This window comes from Phycodurus eques, chromosome 1 (assembly GCF_024500275.1).
Source record: "Phycodurus eques isolate BA_2022a chromosome 1, UOR_Pequ_1.1, whole genome shotgun sequence".
NCBI classification, from domain to species: Eukaryota; Metazoa; Chordata; class Actinopteri; order Syngnathiformes; family Syngnathidae; genus Phycodurus; species Phycodurus eques.
In genome coordinates, this window is record NC_084525.1 from 3,824,857 (window position 1) to 3,850,220 (window position 25,364).

Below are 25,364 nucleotides of genomic sequence, written 5' to 3' on the forward strand. Positions count from 1 at the left end.
GTAAGACTGTAATATAGAGTATATGGCAATGCAAAAAAATACATGGGAACATACAGGTGATGTGAAAACAAGCACATATACTCCCCCCGCCACCATGTATTATTGGGACAGTTTCTAATATACTATGCTCAACAGAGCACAGAAGTATAATGAGTCATTTGTGTCTAACCATTTAAATGCACTGAGCAGGTAAGTGCCCAGCCAGACATGCAGTTAAAATCAGTTCTTTCACGCCCAGTTATACTTTAGTACCGATATTAGCACATTCCTAACACTATTCATTTGTTTTTAATCTGTAATTCTACACGTTTTAATATAATATGCATTAGTATTACTATATTTGAGTAGATTAGTTTAAACAACACACACTGACCTGACACACTGTACCTGAACGAGAACGCAAGTTCCTGAACTAGTTCATATTTTTGGTGAACATGAACTGAACTTCATTTGTGACTGATGAATGTTGTTGAGAACGTGTTCTTTTTGGTGTCTGTGAACGGTTTTCGAAGCAAAGTTCATTTTTATTTAAAAGTGCCAGGTTTTGTTAGAGACTTCCAGGAACAAACCCTTATAAATATACTATGTGTGAGCCTTCATATGTGGGGGGATAAATGCTGTATTTGGCGGCCGCTGTTCATGTTTACATGCGTGAGGTGCATTCACGGACACCCCCTAAATGGGAAAGAATATGTTCTTTGGTACATAATTGTAAAAATTGATTTCTAAGGACACTCATCATTTGTATCAGAGTGCTTTAGTTAAAACACTGTACCCTCTCAATGGCATAATATGGAATTTATTTTATTTTGTAATATAAGACCAGATAAGACAAAATAGTTGGTTAATATAGTCAGCTGCTAGGAATGCAAAGTTATCAATGTCCTTTCACCATCGTTCCTGTGTTATGTTTTTGTTTGCAGGTTAAAGACAGAAACACTGTTTTTGTTTGAATTCCTCAATTTAAAAAAGACCATTCAAGCTATACGTTTTCCACCTGACATTTTGAGATTGGAACGTGAAAGCTGCACCTGGCTACTAGTGTGGACTGATTGGGTGGGAAAATGAAATGCCAGTATTTTGAGGGTCAGCAACATGCCTGTCAGCAACATACAGTATTGAGGGGAAAAGAACAAAAAAGAACTATGAACTAGTTCATTTTTGAAACTGAATTGAGTTAAACATTTTGAATTATAAACGATGAACTGAACTAGTTCCTTTTTGGAACGGTGAACTGAACTTTGAAGTAGTTCGCGTAAAAAAATGAACTTTCTGCTGCTGCTGTGTGCACCTTGTGTCTGGATCAAGCTCCAAGATTTTAGCTCAGTTATCGGCCCGATTTCCCAGATTGGGCAAAACATATTTTGTCAGGAACGACACAACTCCTTGTAGTGTGACTTAATCCACATCCAACAATTTGGCTCTACGACAAAATGAAAAGTCTCATCACTGTATGCTAGCACGTAGGTTAGCAGACATTTGTTGTTGAAATATTTGTTTTACATGACATTTTTCAAGTACATTACAGCTGAGAGTGACAAGTAAACAACTTGACGCAAGGACATTTTTCCTGGTTTGGCGAATGCTTCACTATCTGTTAAGCTATTCACCGTACGATTGTAATTGGTGGAACGATGTGCGCAGTGCATGTTGGGTACCCAAAGTTCTTTTGACTCCAAAATCACAGGATTTGGCGATGTGACTATCGCGCATGCGCACATCGCAATGACAAAGTTTAAACAATGCATCATGCAAACCCTAGCTTAATGGTATGTTAATGTTACAAAGCCTCCGATTTGTTGTCTAAAGCATTATTCTTTTTCTTCGGCAAATTCGACTGCGAGAGTTTTCCTCCATTCGTTGTTAATGCGAGCGGCTTTTTTGCTTCGCACTCACTCGTAGGGTTGGGCATCGTTTGAATTTGAGCGATTCCGGTTCCAAACGATTCTCGATTCATATTCATTTAGGGGGTTGGGTCAAAAAAGTTTGCAATATTTAAATAAAGGGTGTTGAAATTAAGAACATCCATTTTCTTAGCAGCCTGTAGCATAGATTAAAATGAACATTTGACTTGAGGTTCTTTATAACCAGTATATCATACCTATGAACTAAAAGGCAGTGTGTGTGGAACTAACCCAATTGACTTAATATTTGTTAATTAATGTTACAGCTAAAAGTTAAATATAGCATTGTTAACATAGTTTTTTGGGACTTTCATCACGTCAAATGGTTTGTATGTGCATGTGTAACCTTGACTTCCTGTATTAAGCTTGCAGCCTTTTATTTTGAAGGCTACGCACCGGAACTCAGCAATTTGGCACGAAAGGTAACTTCACTCGGCACCGGTGATTTATTCCCCCCCCCCCCCCCCAATGGATGGAACTAAATGCTATAAAACACTGATTCCTTTCCTTACCCACCGATGAGGCACAACATTGGTTTACGCCGCTTCTTTGTTGTTTTTCACTGGGAAACTGGGAACCGAATTTTTTTTATTTGAACGGTTCCGGGAAATCCGTAACGTTTGTCCCGGGGCCAATCGGTTCTCGATTCTCGATGCCCAACCCTACTCACTAGTCTGTTCAGTAATCACACTTTCTGTTTAGATTCTTTAGTTATTTTATTATTGTGACACACTTTGGTACAGTGCTTGGATTTTGTTTTACTTTACATTTAGAAACCCATCAACCTTATTTTGGTGGTTGTTGTTCATAAATTCTAACGTGTAAAAAGTCGTTTGTCTTATTTTTTTTGTATTCAAAATCATAAATGTTGCATTGCTTTAGCTGCAGGTATCTGCTATTATTTTTGTTCATAATTCAAATGTGACATTGTGATAACACCGCTAACTGAACATTTTGGTCATGACAAGTTCCTACGTTCATCGCTACATACAGGAAGTATAAAAATATTTCATGACATTGCTGTGGTTTTGTGGGGAGAAATTTAATTAAATGTGTAACTAAAAAAAAAAAAAAAGATGTTTACATTATATAAACAAACAACAAGTTTGAGTGACACTGATGAATGAGACTAAGACTCACCTTGCGGCTCTGAGGTACATGAGAAGGTCACAATCATTGACCCCTGGCATCCAGACCAGCTCCTCATTCTCCGTCACTGCCTGACCACCAGAGGAGGGGAAAGGCTGCAGCTCTGGAAGCTTGGCCTTATTAGGTCCGAGGGAGAAGGGGTGGGACAGATGGTGTCACACTACAAATAGCACACAGCCTTGAAGAAAATGTCAGCTTTCCAACCCATCATCAACGTTCAACTCTGTGCCCGAGTTGTGACGGCGGGGTACGAGAGGACAGGCACAATCATGCAGACAGGCATCAACACAAAACTCCATTTTTTTCAGTGTGTGTGTGCGCACGTCTGTGTGCCAAGCTGCTGCACAGTGCAACTACTTCTCACTGTGGCAGATGACATACAGTAAGGCTGGGCGATTAATCGAAATTTAAGCGGGACTTCGATTTTGGCTTCTCACGATCATAAAAACGTAATAATCGAGGGAAGAAAAAAAAAAAAAAAAAGATGCGTATGCAAGTTCCTGCGTTGTAAACGTACCCTGAACACACCCTGTGATGCTTGTAGCAAGAATGTCACGCATGCGCTTCTGCCATCCCTTAGTGTGCTTTAAGCTGTTTACTGACACACCAGTTTGAGTTTATTATGCAACAAAATGTACAACAAAAACAATTATATATTTTGTATTTAAATACAAGACATACCGTTTTTGAAATTCGCCAGCTTAATGCTAACAGTCAATGGAAAACCCTAATGACAGGCCAACTGACATCAGCATTAACACCAAAAGAAGGATTTACCTTCAAATAACTGAATACAAACGCCATAGTAACACATGCAAACAAGTGATCTAACAATACTCACAGGCATATATCCTTCCTTATCTGTGAAAAACGAGTTTAATAAAGTTTTATTGCGACTTTCTTCTACTCTTTTATAGGGTTAGTGCAATATGCAGGTACATGCATGCATCGCACCACACTGCCACCAAGAGCCCAAGGCACGTACAGCAGGAACAACAAAAAACAGTCAAGGCCGAATGTAAAAAAAACAAAAAAAACAAAAACAAAAAAACGCTTTTCCCCCCAGACATGAAATCAGACTAAAAGTTTCCCGTTTTAGGTCAATTAGGATTACCAACATTATTTTTATTTGCTAAATGCTAGAATATTGAAAGGATTTCTTTTTGACAAATATATAATAGACAATACAGTCACCCCAGGCATGAAAATGTTTTTAGCCATGGCTGTATGTATTTTTATTTATTGTTTTTTATTTACATTTTTTAAATAGATTATTATTTTACTTGTTACTAATTTATTTCCTGATTGTTCTTTTAAGTTATATTTAAAGTTAAATAAATACTACTAAAAATAATACTTTGGAAATCAATGCATAATGATGTTAATTAATCGTAATTTCAATATCAATAAAAATAATCGTGATGATTATAGTTCCATGATCGCCCAGCCCTAACATACAGTATATTATTGTGCAAAGGTCAAACAAATATCCCTTTTTGCCAATAATTTTACATTCACAGATTTTATTAAATGATAAAATTATTGACTTCAGGTCCTTGCTCTTTAAAATATAGTTTATTTCAAAGCATACAATTATTAATTCCCTGCCTAAATGTTGAGTTGTCATGGGTTTTATTGATCGTACATCTTCAGGATGAAAATGACACAGAAAAGCAGGGGGGGGGGGGGAAACAAAAAAAAAAAAAAAAAAAAGATTTTAAGTTGTAATGAAAATTATTATTTAATTTTCTTTTCTACATTTTAAAATGTATTCATAGCTATGACAATTTTGAGGAAAGTAACTCTTTTGCACCTTTAAAGATCCTTTTAATTTCCAACGTCACCTACAATACAGCATCCTATGCTCAATTGAAATATATAACATTTTGTACATAGATCTTTTCTATTGTGTCATTGCTAACTAAAAGATATCCATTCACACTATGTCTAATTTATGTCTTATGGTTTTATGCTAAATATCCCATTGAATAAAAATGGACCTATGAATTAAAAAAAAAAAGAAGTATATATGGTATAATTATTTGAGCTTTTTCAACACTCAACTAGTGTTTTTACACACCGGTAAATGCAACTCCAAACACCATGAAAATATATATTTTTTTTTTACATAGACAAAGAAGAGTTTGTAAATGCTGCAATGAGTGTTTGACCAATATTGTCCCATAAGGTTGTTCTTGGAGAGCTAAATATTTTTTGGGGCCGGGGGGGTAAAAGGCTTGAGAAACACTGCTTAAACTAACCTACATTGGCACCATAGAGCAAGTAACCGGCAGCTATGAGGTTATGAGAACATTCGTCTAATGTTGGCTAGCAGATAGGTGAAAACGTTACACAGAAAGAATGTTCCCAAACTAAGTTACAAAAAAAAATACAACATTTCTAGTGGAAAGCCAGGTTATGTACTGTCGATGCGTGCGATGACTTACTTGATGACTGGGGCCCACCCGGATTTCCCCCTGAGTGCTGTTTAGCCGCCTGAGGAGACAAAAGAGAGCAGATTGAAACAACAGAGTAGCTACGTGAAGCCTTTTAAAGTTAGCTGAAAAGAACCAGCGTGCATTGTACTGGATGAATTAGTCCGTGCGTTGATTGTGTTTTAGTGTGAAAGTCAAAGAACTCTTAAATGCGCCAACACAATGAGTAGGACCAGAGCACATTTGTAGGCTTGATATTGTGAATGCATCCATAACGAAATCGTGTAAAAGAAAAGGAGGGGTTGGGGGACTTCCACATGGGCCTCTGCAACGGCTGCTGGTACAAATGTCGGTCGCCATAGCAACTGCACTTTAATAGTAGTGTTCCGAATCTCCAGCTGCATCGGATTAAAGAAAATGACAAGCTGTTCCTTTTGAAAAGCCTTTCCTTTCGGTTGCCTAGGTAACAGCGCTGATTTTCATAGAGCCGTGCGCAAGGCAGCCCAGAATGTGTCAGTGTGATTTGCACCCTAAGAAGCTCGCACTCCATCATCGAGGCCTGGCTGAAAGATGAGAGGCCCACTCGTCTCTCTACAGTGCTCCAACCTTCAGCTCCGTGCTACAGGTTCTTATCTGACCCAACGTTCTCCTCAGCAGGCATACTGTTCCTCACACGAACAAACAGTACACAGTGAATCGAACCTATAGCGAGACACGCTGTCAGCAGCTCTGGATAAATACTGAATTTCATCGTGAGCAATTCGAGGACAGTCTGCCGCTGCTGTCTGCATTCCAAAATATTTTTAAAATGCTACTTTATTGCAAACTTAGCAGAGAAGACTTCAGTGAATTAAAGTGATGATCGTTACAAAACAAAAAATAAAAAAGTGTAACTCGTGGTGATTATCATCAGCATGTCACACCGGACAGCACAGTTTGCATCATGATTTAAAAACATTTAAATCATCCACTTCATCCTCTCAGCTATTATTCTCACGAGTCATGAGTTCCATTATCGCATCACTATCTTTAAACGGTACAGAGATAGATTACCATATTAGTAAATAAATCAACCAAGCTAAAAATACAACTACATTGTTTTAAAACCTAAACAGCTCAATAGTCTTAAAGTCCACACAGGTGAGCCACTGACTGTCTGTGCTACCTTTATAGTGTGCATCTACAAACTTCTACAACAAATAAGCAGAGAGCCGGGTCCATGTTGAGGGTGGCAGGAGGCTGTAAGGATGACAAATGAGGACGACTGCATCGGAGGACTGCTGTGATTTCGGCAGATTCTGAGTGCCGATGACCAGACGGAAAGGTGACAGAGGAGCCACAATACAGAAGGAATGCAAGGCTCAAGTACTTCTAGTACGTGCATGCGAAGCACCTGGCAAACCCTTCAGGAGACCTTTAAGATTTTTACCGTATGCTTTGAAAAATAACTAATACCGTATGTGTACAGTAAAGCATAGTTGTTCACCGGGAACAAGGGCCTGCCAAAAATGGCGAAAAAAATACAATAAAATTGACCCCTTGGCATACTGATTAAATGTCTTTATTAGTAGTTTAGACTGTAAATATACCACAGATGACCCCAAAATACTAATATCATTTTAATCATCTCATTTGACATTACCCCTTAAAAATAACCTGCCTACAGATTTGATTTAAAAAAATACACTTTAAGTGTGCGTGTGTGTGTGTGTGTGTAGTGGAGGAAAAAGACAAAAATGGTGAAGAATCGACACATGACTAAACTTAACTCCTCCCTGACATAGTTAAGATTTTAGTTCTAAGCCGAGATGTATCACTTCAATATACAACCCCAAATCCAATGAAGTTGGGACTTTGTGTTAAACACAAATAAAAACAGAATACAATGATTTGCAAATCATGTTCAACCTATATTTAATTGAATACACTACAAAGACAAGATATTTCATGTTCAAACTGATAAACTTGATTGTTTTTGGCAAGTAATTATTATCTTAGAATTTTATGGCTACAAAACGTTCCAAAAAAGCTGGGACAGGTGGCAAGAAAGACTGAGAAAGTTGAGGAATGCTCATCAAACACCTGTTTGGAACATCCCACAGGTGAACAGGCTCATTGGGAACAGGTGGGTGTCATGATTGGGTAGAAAAGGAGCGTCCCTGAATCGCTCAGTCATTCACAAGCAAAGATGGGGCGAGGTTCACCTCTTTGTGAACAAGTGTGTGAGAAAAGAGTCGAACAGTTTAAGGACAATGTTCCTCAATGCACAATTGCAAGGAATTTACGGATTACATCCTCTATGGTCCATAATATCATCAAAAGGTTCAGAGAATCTGGAGAAATCACTGCATGTAAGCTGCAAGGCCGAAAGCCAACATTAAATGCCCGTGACCTTCGATCCCTCAGGCGGCACTGCATCAAAAATCATCAATGTGTAAAGGATATCACCACATGGGCTCAGGAACACTTCAGAAAACCAATGTCAGTAAATACAGTTCGGCTACATCCGTAAATGCAACTTAAACCTCTACTATGCAAAGCAAAAGCCATTTATCAACAACACTCAGAAACGCCGCAGGCTTCTCTGCGCCCGAGTTCATCTAAGATGTACTGATGAAAAGTGGAAAAGTGTTCTGTGGTCCGACGAGTCCGCATTTCAAATTGTTTTTGGAAATTGTGGATGTCGTGTCCTCCGGGCCAAAGAGGAAAAAAAATCATCCGGACTGTCATGGACGCAACGTTCAAATGCCAGCATCTGTGATGGTATGGGGCTGTGTTAGTGCCAATGGCATGGGTAATTTACACATCTGTGAAGGCACCATTAATGCTGAAAGGTACATACAAGTTTTGGAGAACCATATGCTGCCATCCAAGCAACGTTTTCTTCATGGACGCCCCTGCTTATTTCAGCAAGACAATGCCGAACCCCATTCTGCACGTGTTACAACAGCATGGCTTCGTAGTAAAAGAGTGCGGGTACTAGACTGGCCTGCCTGCAGTCCAGACCTGTCTCCCATTGAAAACGTGGCGCATTATTAAGCGCAAATATAACAACGGAGACCCCGGACTGTTGAACAGCTGAAGCTGTACATCGAGCAAGAATTGGAATGAATTCCACCTACAAAGCTTCAACAATTAGTGTCCTCAGTTCCCAAACGTTTATTGAATGTTGTTAAAAGAAAAGGTGACGTAACACAGTGGTCAACATGACCCTGTCCCAGCTTTTTTGGAACGTGTGGCAGCCATAAAATTCCAAGTTAATGATTATTTGCTAAAAACCATAAAGTTTATCAGTTTGAAGATTACATATCTTGTCTTTGTAGTGTATTCAATTAAATACAGGTTGAACGTGATTTGCAAATCATTGTATTCTATTTTTATTTATGTTTAACACAACATCCCAACTTCATTGGAATTGGTGTTGTACTTCATTTACACCAATTACTACATTCCTATTAGCCAGGAATATGCCAGCATCTCAAAAAGGCTCATGCGTGAATTTTGCAATTAAGATTTATGCATTATTATTGTCATGCACTAAATAGTTATGTTTAAATCAGAATCAGAATCATCTTTATTTGCCAAGTATGTCCAAAACACACAAGGAATTTGTCTCCGGTAGTTGGAGCCGCTCTAGTACAACAGACAGTCAATTTACAGAACACTTTGGAGACATAAAGACATTGACAAAATAAGATGAGTAATAATCCAATTGCATTTTTTAAAAAAAAAAGCTTTTAATATATTTTTTTAGATGCACTGCAGTGAGCCACACATCTAACTAATACACGAACTGCAACAAGCCCAGCTGTTAATCGCAGGAGGTTAAAACCCAAACATGACTTGAACATGACGTGTATTCTCAATCAGCCGCAGCCCCGCCCCCTTTATCAATTTCAACCAATAGCTGCGCGAGTGTGTGGCACACTGACATAATTGCAGCGCAGTAAAAACAAGAGAAGAGCCAACTCGGCGGTATTCAAATGGTTTCGACAGGCACCACGCGTGGAAGCGGGGGTGTCAAGCTTTGTGTGCAGCCTGCTGAGCGCCATGTCATCTTGCTTGTAAACAGGAGCTGCAAAATGGAGCCACGCTAGCCGCCGTGGCTTGTTATAACGCACGCGTGCCTCCGTGAACTGAAACCACGTCATTACAGGTGTGATTCTAGCTGGAAAGCACAATGACAGCAAAGCAAGCGGACAACAAATAAAACAGGAGTCGCCATTCGCTCCAGAAGAAGAGCGCGCACCTACCTCCGCGGGCTGAACAAGTCGTCCATGTCGGACATGGAACCCTTTCCGGCAGGTGACACTGCGTGTGTACAACGCTCCCCCTCGCGCACCGAAATGTGCGTGGGTGCTCAAAACGGAGAGACGCGCACCGAGTTTGTGTCGTGACCTCAGCAGCCTGTGAGCGAGCGCACGCATGTAAGCAAGGCGCCGCCAGCTCGCCTCGCTGTTTACGGGGGACGCCACTGAGCATGTGCCGCGACCTCGCAGCGGCGGCCGGCCAACCAGAGGCGCAGACACACGCACGCACGAGACAGAAATCGTTGGCCCTCTCCACCCACGACCGACCCACCCCCCTGTGTGTCTGCGCCATCATAAACACGGGTGCAATTGCGAGGGTGTAGGCGCACCGCTCGGAATACCAAGCATGTGGAGCAGAGGAGGGGAATGGAGGGGAGAGGAGAGGCAAAAGAGGCATGAACAGGGCTTGGATAGAGGGTGCTTCCAATTGGCAAAACTCCCGTGCCGACAACGAAGAGAGACCCCAACAAGTGGATGAAACGGGAATATAATAATAATCGCTGATGGCTCCGCATTAGGGGCTATGTAAATTTGATATCACCATAAGAGTTTTCCTTAATGTAGATATAACTAGACATTTATTGTATTCAAGTTTAAATGTATAAAACTGAACTAGACCAAATGGATTTACATTACAAAGCACAAGGTTTATTTAACAATTATAAACATCACAAAGAAATACAATACGCTTCCCTGCAGGTATTTCAAACAGAAGCCACTGTAGCAACCCGATTCTCCTCGAGGGCTACCACGATTAGTCGACTTCTCACGATTACATGGATAATCAAAATCCTTGACAATCCATTTAATTTAATCATAATAATTAACTTAAAGTCTTATCGCTCAAAAGTGCCTTCTGGCCTTGATGCACATACATGTGCAGTAGTGGTCATCCAGTTTACCACATGACGTACCCGGAAGAACTACGGCTATCCACTGTTAGCGACGGAGCCTGAAATTTTGAGAATTTCACCAAAATACTTAAAGAGGAACGCGATTCAAAACCTGCGTGACAGAACTTGCCTTTCATGGCAGCACGACAGTGACACGCGAGCATCTAAAAAGGAAGCACGATGTGGTTGATTCAATTTCTGATACAGTCATCTCAGGAAGCTATTTGGCTAGTTAGCTGCTAATAATGTCAACGGCAGTGAGCTACGTCCTTGAAGCTGTAAACCTTAAAATTAACTTCAGGCTAACAATGACGATTTCATTAGACTTAGCACACAGGTTACAGTATGTGTTTGAAGATCCACACGCTGTCCCAGGCCATTAGCGACGTGCTTACGTGGGGGCCATGTTGGCAAGGGCAACGTTCTCATCACTTGCAATTCATTGCATTGAAAATAAATCAGAATTTGCTCAATTCTCAACCGACTTTCATGAGGTTTACTTTTTCGTCATTGTCAAAGCATGTGCTATTAATACAGAACGTTTTTGTTTTTAAAGAAAATACATTTGTGCTTGTAAATGATTGTGCAATTTTTGGTTACATTTTAATTAGCTTTTGCACATACCTTAAACATGTCAAGCTAGAAGCTAATGATGGTTGGATAGTTGCAGCTTCTTGCTGGTGCGATAAGCTGCACTTTATATGTGATCCTATTTGTTGAATAAGCGCAAAAACAAAAACCTCGTCCATCTTCCAAGAATTCAAGGCATCATTGAGCCCTTCCGCAATTGTCTCGCCAGTATGATCTTCGGGTGCATAGCTTGTCTGCAAGCGCATAGTTTTAAGATCGCAATCTTCAACACTGCACTGTCCGACTTACAACTCCACCGGTCAATAGACATAGAAAAGTGTTTTACAGCGACACACTTGTAACTTTTTCCCTGGGAATGGGGATGGTATGTTAATTGGAGACTCTAAATTGTCCGTAGGTGTGAATGTGAGCGCGAATGGTTGTTTGTCTGTAAGTGCCCTGCGATTGGCTGCTGAACAGTTCATGGTGTGCCCTGCCTCTCGCCCAGTGTCGGCTGGGATAGCCTCCAGCACGCGCACAACCCTAGTGAGGGATAGGCGGTACGGAAAATGGATTGATGGATTATTTTCCAATTCTGGCAATGCTTCCTCTGTGAAATATTTCCCTCGTATCTGGGATCCAATGTTTCCATGCTATCTGAATCCATCTTTTTCCACTGTATAAATAGGAATCATGTTCTTGGCTATATAGTGAGATTGTTGACAGTTTGAACAATCCCGTTTACAATTTCGTCGTCGTGTGTTGACAGTGTTAGAAGAGCTTTAAAACGATTAGCCAAACGTATTTGAAACTAGTCGCTTCTTTCTTGAATTAAGTTTAATTTGGTAAGCTTGCTCTTTAGAAGTTTCTTTCGTTCATGTTGGCAGTTGATTTGCACGTTGACCCGAACCAATCTGTGGTCACTTGTAAAATTTGGTTAGGGTGGTGCAATCCGTAAATACCCCTTTGTCGTTGGACAGGAAGTAGTCTATGATGTAAATAAATAGTGTTACCTTTGGGGCTTATCCATGTCCACTTTCTGTCGAAGAATGAATTGATAAAGTGTAACCCTTCCTGTTCAGCAAATTCTATTAAGCGTTGTCCTCTTTCATCTCTTGATCCCATTCCATATATATATATATATATATATATATATATATTACATCAATATAATTATAAAAGCACTCTCACTAGCCACTTTTCAAAGTTTTAGTTTTCCATTTGCTTTCATCCATTTTAACTTTGTTTTATTGTTTCTAAATTATGTTATGTTCAATTATCTTATGTTTGATTTGTATTCATGAACAGCACTTTTTTTCAGCTGTGACTGTAAAGTTCTCGATAAATAAAATTGAGCTGAGCTGAGTGATTTGAATTTTTTTTTTATTTTGAAGAGCTGTAAACGCTCTGTTTTGCAGTATGGGGAGGAGGAACATAGTTCCGTTCCTACAACTGCAGAAATGCAGCACGCCAATCAGTCATTGGTGATGCACATAACAGAACTTCACAGGACAGCAAAGTGCTTTTTTTTTTTCTCGCTTTTTTTTTTTTTTTTTTTTTAATAAACGTAACCCCTGGCAAAGACAACCCTCCCGCCGTCGGAACTGTGTTGTTTGCGGGTCGTCCATTGGCTCGGCGGGAGGCCCCTGTCTTGGGTGTTCCCCCAGCGTGCGAGCGTGGCAGTCGGAGGGCCCCGTTGTCCACTCCTGCCAGGCATCTGCAGTGGGCGTCTGCGTCAGCCACACGCAAAGATGACTTGGTTCTGAGGCTAGAATGGATTAAATCTATTTAAATTCATTTTCAAGGGCAAAATTGCTCCTGTTCACGAACATTTTGGTTCATGGACAGAGTTGCAGAACAAATTAAGTTTGTGAACCGAGAGTCCACGGCATTTCCAATAATAGCGATCCTATGGCAACGTTGTGCAATTTGTGTGAAAAACACTTATTTTATAATCTAAAATAATCAAATGAAAAACGGTTATTATGGCCGTAACATGAACATACCATATTGTGTCACTGTGATGGTGATAACATTTCAAACAGCCTCTCCAAAACTGTGGAGTACCTTACCACCTTTTCTGAGGTTTTCAGAGTTGGTAGAAATTTTGAAAAAAAAGACTTGAAGACTCGGCTTTTTCACCAGGCCTTTCAGTAATTTTAACCCTTGACAAATTTTGTTTAGGCTCTGTTTTGTGTTCTCTTTTTCTTCCCATTTTTACCATTAACATTTTGTGTATTTGATATACATCTTGTAAAGCACTTGTGGCTTGCTTACATATTCTTGTCATAAGTACCGTAATTTATCGTGTATAATGTGCATTTCCCCCCCCCCCCCCCAAAAAAGTGTCAAAAGTCAGTCGTGCGCATTATACATGGGTAAAGGGGAAAATGAAAAACTTTCACAGTTTACAAATGTATGCCACCATCTAGAGGTTATGAAAAAGCTGTAGACTTTCAATCCAATGTCACCGCCACTTATAGGTTATGAGAAAGGTGTACACATTCATTCTAATATGCCGCCACCTAGAGGTTACAAAAAAGGTGTAGCCTACACTTTCATTCCAATATGACAGGGGTACGTATGACTGCATACACTGTATGTACAGTTGTGCTCATAAGTTTACATACCCTGGCAGAATTTGTGACATATTGTTTTTTTAAAGATGACTGAACAACAACCATCATTAATTTCTTTATGGTTATGTTTTGTTTAATGATAATGCTTTATTTTAATGCTTGACAGCTTAATTAGAATCCCATTAAAATAAAATTAAATGTGTTTCGCCTAGCCCTTCATGTTTTCTTTCAAGAATTGTACACATCTTACAAATTCTGCCTGGCTAATCAAACATATGAGCACAACTGTGTGTTTTCTCATTTACTAAATAAAAGTAAGGCTGTGAATTTCAAAATAAGAGCACGTAAATAATACGTATTAATAATACGTATTACATGTTCAAATAAAGTGCTTAACTTCAAAATAATTCTTTGAAAAAATACTTGATGTTTTGATCACATAGGTAGAAGCAAAACCATGCATTGTTTAAAAAAAAGAAATTTAAACAAAGCATTATACATAGGTAAAGGGGTTTTCCAGAATTTTGAGGTCAACTTTTGGGGGTGCGCATTATACACGAGAAATATTTAAATATTTGGATGAAAAAACACTTGTACGCCATGAATATTAAAAAAATATAAAGTATGGTGGAAACTAAGTCTTATGTTGGGACTGTCATTTTGTATTTCGCATTCAATACACACTGATGATACAATTGTGCGATGTATACCATATTCACTCAAATAGTAGTGGGGCATTTATTTACGTAACTGCAAACCATATACCGTGTCTATTTGAGGGAGGAGTTTATTAGTACAAATTCTGCTGTTAGTCAAACATTTTGTTTCGATTCAATATTGTTCCCATGGCCCGAGGCTTTTATGCGCAACATGGATGTTATAGATTGAGAGGAAAACAACAGTTTTGTTTAAAAAAAACTGGCGTGGATTATGACAGAGTGAGCATTTAACAACATTTGTGTTTCCTTTCTACTTCTATGAATTCGCGAGTGACTTAAATGCGCTCCTACTGTTTTGATGTCAGAGCCAATGCTGTCAATGCTGCTAGCCAATCAGCTACAGACGCTCCATGCAAGCGCCAATCAGTTGAGGGCGTGGCATAACAAATTTAAGTGCACTTTGTGGAAATGTGCTAAAGGCAATTATAGCTACCGCCACCTATTATTTTGTTTTTCGTGAGGGAGGGAGCAAAAGGGAGGCATCTATTCGGGGTGAGGCACTCATTTGCTCGAGTCCAAAGTGCGCCAGAAACTAATTAAGACAGAGCATCTAATAAAGGCCACTACATGATGAAATATGGTACATCATGTTGCCTTTGGAATGATTTCCTTAGAGTCGTTAAAATAAAATAAAAAAACTTTTTTTCGTCGGTGTTAAAAACGTTTGGATGACGCAGCGTTCACACAGCCCTTCCAAAACAACTGAATCATAATAATTTAAAAGCCAGTCTACTTACAACAGTCTACTGAAGACCCTTTGTCTGCAAAAGTCGGGATTTAAAATGTGACGTCTTTCCCCCAGCTTGTTTCTGACTTTTCTAGAGCCCAAGAGCTTCAAGTTCTCTTTAAATCACCAAAATCTATTTAGGCTTCATTCATTTTTCAATGATCTCAATGTTGAAGTGTTAACTGTTCACATTTTTCAATGAAATCCGCACACACTTAAGTATTCAGACGGGTATTATGATCTGCTCTGCTCAAGTGCACATCCTCATCAAGCCGAAAATGTGACGTAATGACAACAATGAAGCGTTCAAACTGACAAAGGCAAAATTAAGTCAACAATGTCGATATGTTTTGTCTGGTACTGTATGTGTATGTACAATGTGTGGCTTATATTTTGAATCAAATGGAATTATTTATTTTGAACATGTAAAAAGTAACAGAAAAACAATAAAACAAGATTGAACCACAAATTTAAATAAAGTTATACATAATCGAAAAGGAGTAGGAAGAAGTAAAACCTATTTACGCCTACCCCTCCCTCTACTTCCTTATAATCCTATAGAACATCAATATAGTACTATAATATGCTATACACATCCTTCTTCTGATACACTAATATTTCATTATTTGTATATGAATCACCACTAGTAGAAAAACAAAACAAAATCTACATTTTGAATAAAACTGGTTCAAATTCCTTAAGGTTCTCCTCTGAATACAACAAGGACCCTCAAACAGGTAGATGAGACGGTATCCTGAATACAAACGTATTTGAGGACTATTCTAAAGCAATAGCAAATAAGGGCACCCAGGAAAGTGCTGACCCTTGCCAAGCTTTAAACAATGTCGTGAAAATATTGACGGGAAAGGCAAACTCCATGTACACGAATAAAATCCCAATTTTTTTTTTTTTTTTTTTTTTTTTTTTTTTTAAACACAGTCATGGGGAACTGCAGTACACAAAGAAAATGTTGTACAATGTGTTCTATACAGAAATAGATATGTAACTATGCAACGAAATGGCATGCAATGTGTACAGTGGTGTGAAAGTGTTTGCCCCTTCCTGATTTCAAATTTATGTGCATACTTAAATGTTTCCCATCATCAAACAAATTTAAATTGTAGTCAAAGACAACACAGGTAAACACCAAATGCAGTTTTTAAATAGTTTTTATTATTAAGGGAGAAGAAAAATCCAAACCTACATGGCCCTGTGTGAAAAAGTGATTACCCCCTAAATCTAATAACTGGTTGGGCCACCCTTAGCAGCAACAACTCCAATCAAGCATTTGCGATTACTTGCAATGAGTCTCCTGGAGTCACTCTCTTTAAAAACCAAAGACCAAGTCCGAAACCTTGGTGTTCAGCTTGATTCCGACCTGACTTTCAACAGTCATATCAAATCAATTACTAAAACTGTTTTCTACCGTCTGAAGAACATATCCAGAGTGAAGGCTTGCATGTGTCAAGCAGACCAGGAGTAGCTCATTCATGCTTTTATCTCAAGTAGACTTGACTATTGTAATGGTCTTCTGACTGGACTCCCTAAAAAGAGCAGTAAACAGCTCATTCAGAAAGCTGCAGCTCGGGTTCTGACCAGAACAAAAAGGACAGAGCATATTACCTCCAATTCTAAAGTCTTTACACTGGCTTCCAGTCAGCTTTAGAATAGATTTTAAAGTTCTGCTACTGGTCTATAAATCACTAAACAGGTTTAGGTCCTGAATACATGAATGAAATGCTAATGCAATATAAACCCAGTAGGGCTCTGAGATCAATAGACTCAGGTCATATAGTGGAGCACAGAGTCCAAAGCAAACATGGTGAAGCAGCATTTAGCTATTATGCTGCACACAAATGAAATATGTTGCCAACAGAAGTGACATCAGCCCCAAGTGTGCATGTATTTAAGTTCAGATTTAAAAAAACTCTTCTTTTTTCCATGCTTTTTAGAGCGTTAGCAATTTTAAATGATATTTGTTGCACAGTACGCCGTTTTAATTGTATTTTTTTCCTCTTTGTTTTAAATGTTTATAAGCTGGTTTTTTGAATCTGTTTTTAATCATGTAAAGCACATTGACATACATTGTGTATGGCATGGGCTATATAAAATAAATTTGCTTTGCTTTGCTTTACTTGACTTTGTCGTCAGGAAGGTCCTATTTAAGCAGTTTCTTGATTGAGAACAGATGTGGCAGTATCAGGCCTGGGTGTGGCTAGAGAAATTGAACTCAGGTATGATAAATCAGTTTTGTTTTTTTCACACAGGGCCAAGTAGGTTTGGATTTTTTTCCTCCCATAATAATAAAAACTCTCATTTAAAAACTGCATTTTGTGTTTACTTGTGTTGTCTTTGACTAATGTTTAAATTTCTTTGACGATGGGAAACATTTAAATGTGACAAACATGCAAAAAAATAAGAAGACAGGACGTGGGGAAACACTTTTTCACACCACTGTATATGAGAACCCTGAGTCAAAAGCAACGGAATGCAATCCATCATCCAAATGCAATCTTAGACAAAGAAGTCATTTCAATTCAATCTGATGAGCTCCTCAACAATTAATTCCAAAAATATCAATGAGTGTCTGTATAGCATGGTTTCACAGGGACTCATTCTCTGGTATGACAGCAAATTGGAATTCTATGCAGACAAAATAGATTATCAGATAGACTGTAACCAAAAACAACAATAAAGGAACTAAACATTCCCTATCAATACTTTTTAATCATGAGTACACTATTAGCCAAAGCAGACACCATGATATTTTTGACTGGTGTCATCATCCAAATTTCAGTACACATAGGGAAGAATTACAGAACTATGACGTGAATTAGTGAATCATACGTATCTAGCTCTGTCTCAGGCATATACAGTGGACCCCCGCTATTTGTGCCGGATAGGGCCCAGGCCCGACTGCGAATAGTGACAATAAATGAGTCTTTATAATTGCATTGAAAAAAACTAATAAACAAACAACCCCGTCAATTTCTTGAATCAGCGGGGAAATACAACCACTAAGCGTTTTATGAAAAACAGGGGTTAATTCCCCCCAGAATAAAAAAGGAAAACATTTTGAAAAAAAATGTGGGAAACAAAAAAAACCAATCTGTAAATAGGTGAATACGCAGGTACAGAACCGCAAATATGTGGGGATCCACTGTAGTTGCTATTTCAAGGGCGGCGGTTAATAGAAAAAGGGACAGCTCCTTACCTCGTCTCTGGGTTATATCCGAGGATATAGAAAAAGGAGTCAATGCGAGCCTTGAACTCCCTGGCAGCAAAAATGTCAGAGAAATGTGAAATGTTGCATTTCCCCCTGTGGAAGAGCAGACAAACATTATTATGCACCACTATTTTCAAGCATCTCTCAAGTACAAAGTAAATTTGCCACTCTTGGGATGGACAGAACATCTACTGGACTTGACAAATCAAGTACATGGAAGCAAGAAGGGCTTGCTAAATTTGCAGTGGAAGACCACGCTTACACCGGTGAATCACTGTTTGCACTGTGCGAGGACTTCTTACTCCTGGCACCACCACCTTGGAACTATTTGCACAGCAACACCCCACTGCCTGACCTCAGACAGCACGGCCATAATTATGAAGACAGGCTGTCTCACACAGACAACAGAAAACCCCCATGAAGAAAATTAAAGGGCACTAGGGCTCATTCATCTTTGCAGAGCTGCAGCATTACAGCATCCCACTAGAATTCTGTCTCATTTATCTAAAGCCTGTAGAAGAAGTGAAATCAAAGGGGGCCCTGTGTTGAAAAAGTCACAGCTAATTTGCCCTGAAATCAGTGGTTTCGAAGAAACATGCACTCTGCTGCTCACAGATGGTTTTGCTTAAGAAAAAAAGGAAGTGGGAGGGGGATGTATGAGAGACAGAATGAACATTTAAAACCAAGGAAATCATCTTTGCATGAATGTCGAACTTTTCCTATTTAGCATAAAAATACACATTCACGGTCTCCTGTTTGGACTGCTGTGTGTATGGTAAAGACAGGGACAATACACTCGAGAAAAACTGCGGTCAATCTTCTGTCTCCAACGTTTGGTTGTACAGGATTTACAGTTATATAATACAGCAACTAAAACAGCAGAAGCTTAACATGTCGACTCTTGTCATGGTGAAATATCAATTGATGTGAACATTTGGAATTTGAAATCTATTTGCTAAACAGTGAACAGTCAGCTTGCTACCGGAATCATGTTGCCAAGTGAAGATTCACCATGTGCTCATAAAATGCTAACGTGAGATGAAAATGTCCACCCTTGGAGCAAGCGCACATATTTTGCAGTTTGCATGTACATTGTCCGCTTGCAGTTAATTTATACAAATGTGTGGGAGCTTGACCAATTTGCAGTTCTTATAGCATAACAGCTACTTAATACAAGGAATATGAATTTCAATGGAAAATCTCAATTTATTGGCACCTTATTGTGCCACTGATGCTTACATTATTTCCTGTGATTGTTTCACCATTTTGGAACGGTCTTTGATCTTGGGAGTTCCATTGTAATTTGTAGATAATTTAAGTTCATTTTTTCCCCCACATTAATGTACACACAGCACCCCATTATTGACAGAAAAAAAAACTGAATTGTAGAAGTTTTTGCAGATTTATTAAAAAAATAAAAGCTGAAATTTGACAGCCATAAGTATTCAGACCCTTTGCTCAGTATTTAGTAGACGTGCCCTTTTGGGTTAATACAGCCATGGGTCTCTTTGGGAATGATGCAACACGTTTTTCACATCTGGATTTGGGGATCATCTGCTATTCCTCCTTGCAGATCCTCTCCAGTTCTGTCACGTTGGATGGTGAACGTTGGTGGGGAGCCATTTTCAGAGATGCTCAATTGGGTTTAAGTCAGGGCTCTGGCTGGGCCATTCAAGAACAGTCACAGAGCTGTTCTGAAGCCACTCCTTCGGTATTTTAGCTGTGTGCTTAGGGGCATTGTCTTTTTTGAAGGTGAACCTTCGGCCCATTTTGAGGTCCTGAGGACTCTGGAGAAGGTTTTTGTCCAGGATATCCCTGTACTTGGCCGCATTCATCTTTCCTTCGATTGCAACCAGTCGTCCTGTCCCTGCATCTGAAAAACACCCCCACAGCCTGATGGTGCCACCACCGTGCTTCACTGTTGGGACTGTATTGGACAGGTGATGAGCAGTGCCTGGTTTTCGCCACACATGCCACTTAGAATTAAGGCCAACAATTTCTATCTTGGTCTCCTCAGACCAGAGAATCTTATTTCTCACCATCTTGGAGTCCTTCAGGTTTTTTTTTTTTTTTTTTTTTAGCAAACTCCATGCGGGCTTTCATGTGTCTCGCACTGAGGCGAGGCTTCCGTCGGGCCACTCTGCCATAAAGACCCGACTGGTGGAGGGCTGCAGTGATTGTTAACTTTCTAGAACTTTCTCCCATCTCCCGACTGCATCTCTGGAGCTCAGCCACAGTGATCTTTGGGTTCTTCTTTACCCCTCTCACCAAGGCTCTTCTCCCCCGATTGGTCAGCTTGGTTGGACAGCCAGCTCTCGGTAGGGTTCTGATCGTCCCAAAAGTCTTCCATTTCAGGATTATGGGGGCCACTGTGCTCTTAGGAACCTTAAGTGCAGCCGACTTTTTTTTTTTGTAACATTGGCCAGATCTGTGCCTTGCCACAATTCTGTCTCTGAGCTCTTCAGGCAGTTCCTTTCACCTCATGATCCTCATTTGCTCTGACATGCACTGTGAGCTGTAAGGTCTTATATAGACAGGTGTGTGGCTTTCCTAATCAAGTCCAATCAGTATAATCAAACAGCTGGACTCCAATGAAGGTGTAGAACCATTTTCAGGATGATCAGAAGAAATTGATAGCACCCGAGTTCAAGATATGAGTGTAAAAGCAAAGGGTCTGAATACTTATGCCTGTGTGATATTTCAGTTTTTGTTTTTTTAATAAATCACCAAAAATTTCAACAATAAATTTTTTTTCTCCAAATATGGGGTGCTGTGTGTACATTGATGAGGGGGAAAAAATGGACCTAAATGATTTTAACAAATGGCTGTAAAATAGAGTGAACAATGTAAAAATGTAAGGGGGTTTGAATACTTTCCGTACGCACTGCATGTGTAGTTCAAAATGGCATTCGAAGAGTAGCACTTAGAATTGCGTTTGCAGCAGTTTAAAAATGTTCAGGAGTTGACACTTGATTATGTGAGTGCAGCAATCATGCACAAGATGTGCAAGTGTTTGCGCGCACCTGAGAGCAGCAGCATGGTAAGTGTCCACATAGTCAGAAATGAAGAGCTCTCGACTCCTGACCACAGGGTCTGTGATAACCAGCTCACGTCCGGAATCTAGAAAAGAAAGAAAGAAAATGAGGATGAATGGAAGATGTTATATCTGAAGCATGGAGAGGCAAAAGAAATGCCATGTATTTAACTAACGAAATCATCAAAGCAGTTCTATACATCAGGAGTCGTAAGTACATTTGGAGAGGTCAATAATGTGCCCCATAATTCAATAACGTCAATAAACTGGGTTCCCCTAAGGAGAGGACACGGTGTCCAGTCCTCTACTTAAATGACCCTTGGAGAGGGAGGGTGAAGACACATCAGCAGCACAGAGAATGAGGCGGTACTTTGATGAATGAGCTCAATTGTTGTGGCACGCTGAGTCCATTGTAGTCCGCCCTTGTGACATTAATCCTAACAATCCGCAGTCCCTGCTACAAGGACGCACTGCGGACGGCGTAGCGCCAAACTGACACTTTTACCCTGCGGTGGACGGATAAAAAAATATGCTGCGTTTGGTTCGTACAGTACGACGAATGGCATGAATTACATCCTTGCCTCTGACCCCGTTTAGTTGGAGCTATGTTTGTTTGCATTTGACCTCAGGTTCCAGGCTCTGCCACAGTATAAATTTAGAGGCGTCTGCATTCTGAAAGGTAAACTGAGAACAGCTCAGTCATCGGGGCGCCGCTACTCGGATGTGTCAACAGGTGAGCAGCTTGTGCAAAGATGTACACATTCGCTCCTTCTCAAAACTGAGTTTAACTAGAAGCACTCGAAAGGGTGATGTCTACAAGTAATATAAAAACTACATGAGAATGTCTAGTATCTATAAATTGTGGGGGTATATTTTCTTCCCATTTGTGAAAGAAAAAAACGAGGTCATAGCTACATCCAAACGTATTACAAAAAAGTCTCACTCCCTCACTCTAAAAGATAAATATCTGCGTTTGTGTGCAAGGGCCTTGGTCCATCTATGTCACCCCTTTTGTTGAGGATGTTGAATAAAAGGGATTGTGTTTGCTCCTGGTGAAGTTGATCAGTGGGATAGTGACTGGTGCTGTTGAGCGTGTGTATGCTCACGGGCCACATGACACTGCAGGTTATTAACACTTGACAGCACTGCTGCTTGCTCCGAAGGAGCGTTACCAGGGGAACAGTGTAGCACCACTGAATTAGCTCCTCTGCCCAGGACACTAAGCTAAGCTTTCTATTTGAAATGCAACTTACAGATCGTTCCTGAAGCCCTCGCAAATCTGGAGAACAGACGTGTGTGTGTGTGTGTGTGTGTGTGTGTGTGTGTTTGTGAAGGAGGGATACTTGTGTAACACTGTACAGGCTCACCATTCTCATTGTTGCGATCCTGCACCAGGTGCTGGTAGACAGAGTCGGGCACTTCTGATTGGCGGTAGTACCATTTCACATTCATCAGCAGATGGTCCCGTTTACTCTGCAACACAGAGGCAGACAACATTTTGTTTGATCATAACGTTTCAAACTAGCCGTCTGTAAACTCTAAAGCTGTGCATTGAGTCAGACTCCCGACGTGGCATGCACGGGAGACTTAAATCCATTAAAAAGGGATTGCAACCCATTTACAGCTTTAATAAAGAAAAGATAGAAGGTGGGAAAGGTATTTTAGAACCACGTATCGTTCATTTTACCCTTAATTAACCAGTTAATATTTTGTCTGTTGTATAAACAGGGGTAGAGCTATTTTGGCATCATTTTCCCGCTTTATGCTCAACATACTGCCATCTACTGGTCTTGTTATAATGTGCAGTTCAGCCAACGCCTGTAATTCCTGAGATGACCAGCAGGTGGAAGCACAGCGGCGAGAAGCCGGCTTCACATTCATGGCCAGTCAAAGAAAAAGGGGGATGGTGCGGAGAAATTCAGGCGAGGCATGAAAAGGGTAAAATACTGTTTTGATTGCATGTCATCATTTTTATTTATTTATTGTGTCTTCGCCTAAAGTCAAGTGAGCTTCACTGTAGTTTAACGGAACATTTACAGAGACTGCTGGGCTGTGACACTATCTTGTGTACATTAACCACCACTATCAGTACCAGAGAAAAGAAGGAAATGAGTGAAATGAACGTCCCCTTTCTGTCGTATCCTATCTGTATGTAGAGGAACATGAGGTCAGAGTTAAGATATTTCGAGTACATTGTTCAGTTATGCCACTGGGGAGGAGGCTGAGCTGAGCAAATCACCCTCAAGCCCACCTCTGCTTTTCCCCGCTCTCCTCCAACTCCCTCCTTCCGTGCTTAATCGTTCTCATTCCAGTCCTCCACTCCATTTTCTCCCCCTCAACCTTGAGCACGGCGAAGGAAGTGAGCCTGGACGTGTTAAACAGCAGCTGGTATGCACTCAGTCAGCTGCATTGACTCCTTTGGGTGACTGTCAGTATTCACACATAACCACACACTTGGACTCGACAGAGAGCTACACTAATGGACTCAGACAGAACCTCGGCAGAGTGTGAAGAAATGATGTCTACTACACCGCCCCCCCCACACACACACACACACCCTCCGTCCACTTCTCCAGCAGTTAGCCCACCCGTCCAATCTCCTCACTGCCCACTGACTTTATAGGCATGATTGCCTTCTGGACGTTAGAACGGGCACAGAAAAACAAGCAGTTACCCAGTGCTTATACATAATTAAGACTGTAAACGCTACCAGCGTGCTGCCTGAATATTTTATTTTATGCCTGAAAAAACACAACATGTTTTAGCACCTGTGTATAGGCAAACAGAAAGGTGTACATAAGAAAGAAAGAAAAAAAGGTGGATTGCAAAGAGAAGGGTTAAAATATTTCATCCACTATGAAGTGTCCAAAATAGATGCTGCTCTATAGAGCATATTCCTGTTTGGAAGCTCAAAGTGGCATTATGCCCTCTTGGGCAAAAGTGGGGGAGAGATGAAGAGGAAGACAAGAGTGCCACATATGGAGTGGATGTGGGAGAGAGGCATAGCTTCAATTATGACAATGCTATAAAAATGTGTGGCAAAAACAACATGGAGAGTAAATTAATGGGGTATTGAGCAGGAAAGAGTCTAGAATGAAATATTGCTGAGATTATCCTGGTTTTACATCCATCATAGAAAACAGACAAAACGAAGAAACTGCAGTTTTGAAATGCGTGGCGGTGGAGAGCTTCCTCGCCGACTGAGTAGGAAACCAAAGCCCTGTACAAAGTCAGCCATTTTAATCTGTCCTGCCAGAGGCTAAACATGGCCCTGCCCTGCCTCCTCCTGGGCCCTCAACCCTGGGAATGGTGCTCACAAGCCGAGGGGCCAAAAGACAAAGCCACAGCTGAGAGATCGAAATGAAGAAGGTAAATAAAGCAGAGTGAAGCATAGGGTTGGATTCAGGTAGGAGGGGCGAGACATTCTCGTTTCGGCAGACTTAGAAATACAACTCCCCCCCCCCCCGCTATACTGAAAGCCTCAAGGGTACAAGGCTAGCCCTTCATTGAGTGTGGAGATATAAATCTGAGAGTCATGCTTTGGGGTTGAACACAATGGCGCCTCCCCTCCCTTCACTGGCTCAGCTCAGCCTGTGGCATTCTTGGCCACGCTTAGAAACCCAAGGAAGGAGGGAGGGGACTCAACAGCTATACTAGAAAAATTTGGGAAATATCCCTCTAAAACAAATACAAAGTCGATCTTAATGAATAAAGAAATGAACGGAGGCTTGCATCTGGGCTCCGAAAGCAACCGAAACAAGATGGGCATTGTGCGAGTCAGTTAATTCTCCCTCTCGCTGGCTTCAGGCGCCCGGCCC

General features: G+C 40.4%; 1 protein-coding gene across 5 annotated transcripts in view; it reads right to left on the reverse strand.

Moving 5' to 3' along the window:
- Window positions 1–25,364, reverse strand: part of rerea (arginine-glutamic acid dipeptide (RE) repeats a) — a 175,582-nt gene that overhangs the window by 26,912 nt on the left and 123,306 nt on the right. For all 5 annotated transcript variants that reach the window (XM_061672802.1, XM_061672818.1, XM_061672826.1 and 2 more), the window contains exons 4-8: window positions 22,914–23,019; window positions 21,536–21,632; window positions 18,501–18,605; window positions 5,501–5,549; window positions 3,045–3,169 (exon numbers count right to left, since the gene is read on the reverse strand). In XM_061672802.1, the coding sequence (XP_061528786.1) occupies window positions 3,045–3,169; window positions 5,501–5,549; window positions 18,501–18,605; window positions 21,536–21,632; window positions 22,914–23,019 (482 nt within the window). The remainder of the gene's footprint in view (window positions 1–3,044; window positions 3,170–5,500; window positions 5,550–18,500; window positions 18,606–21,535; window positions 21,633–22,913; window positions 23,020–25,364) is intronic.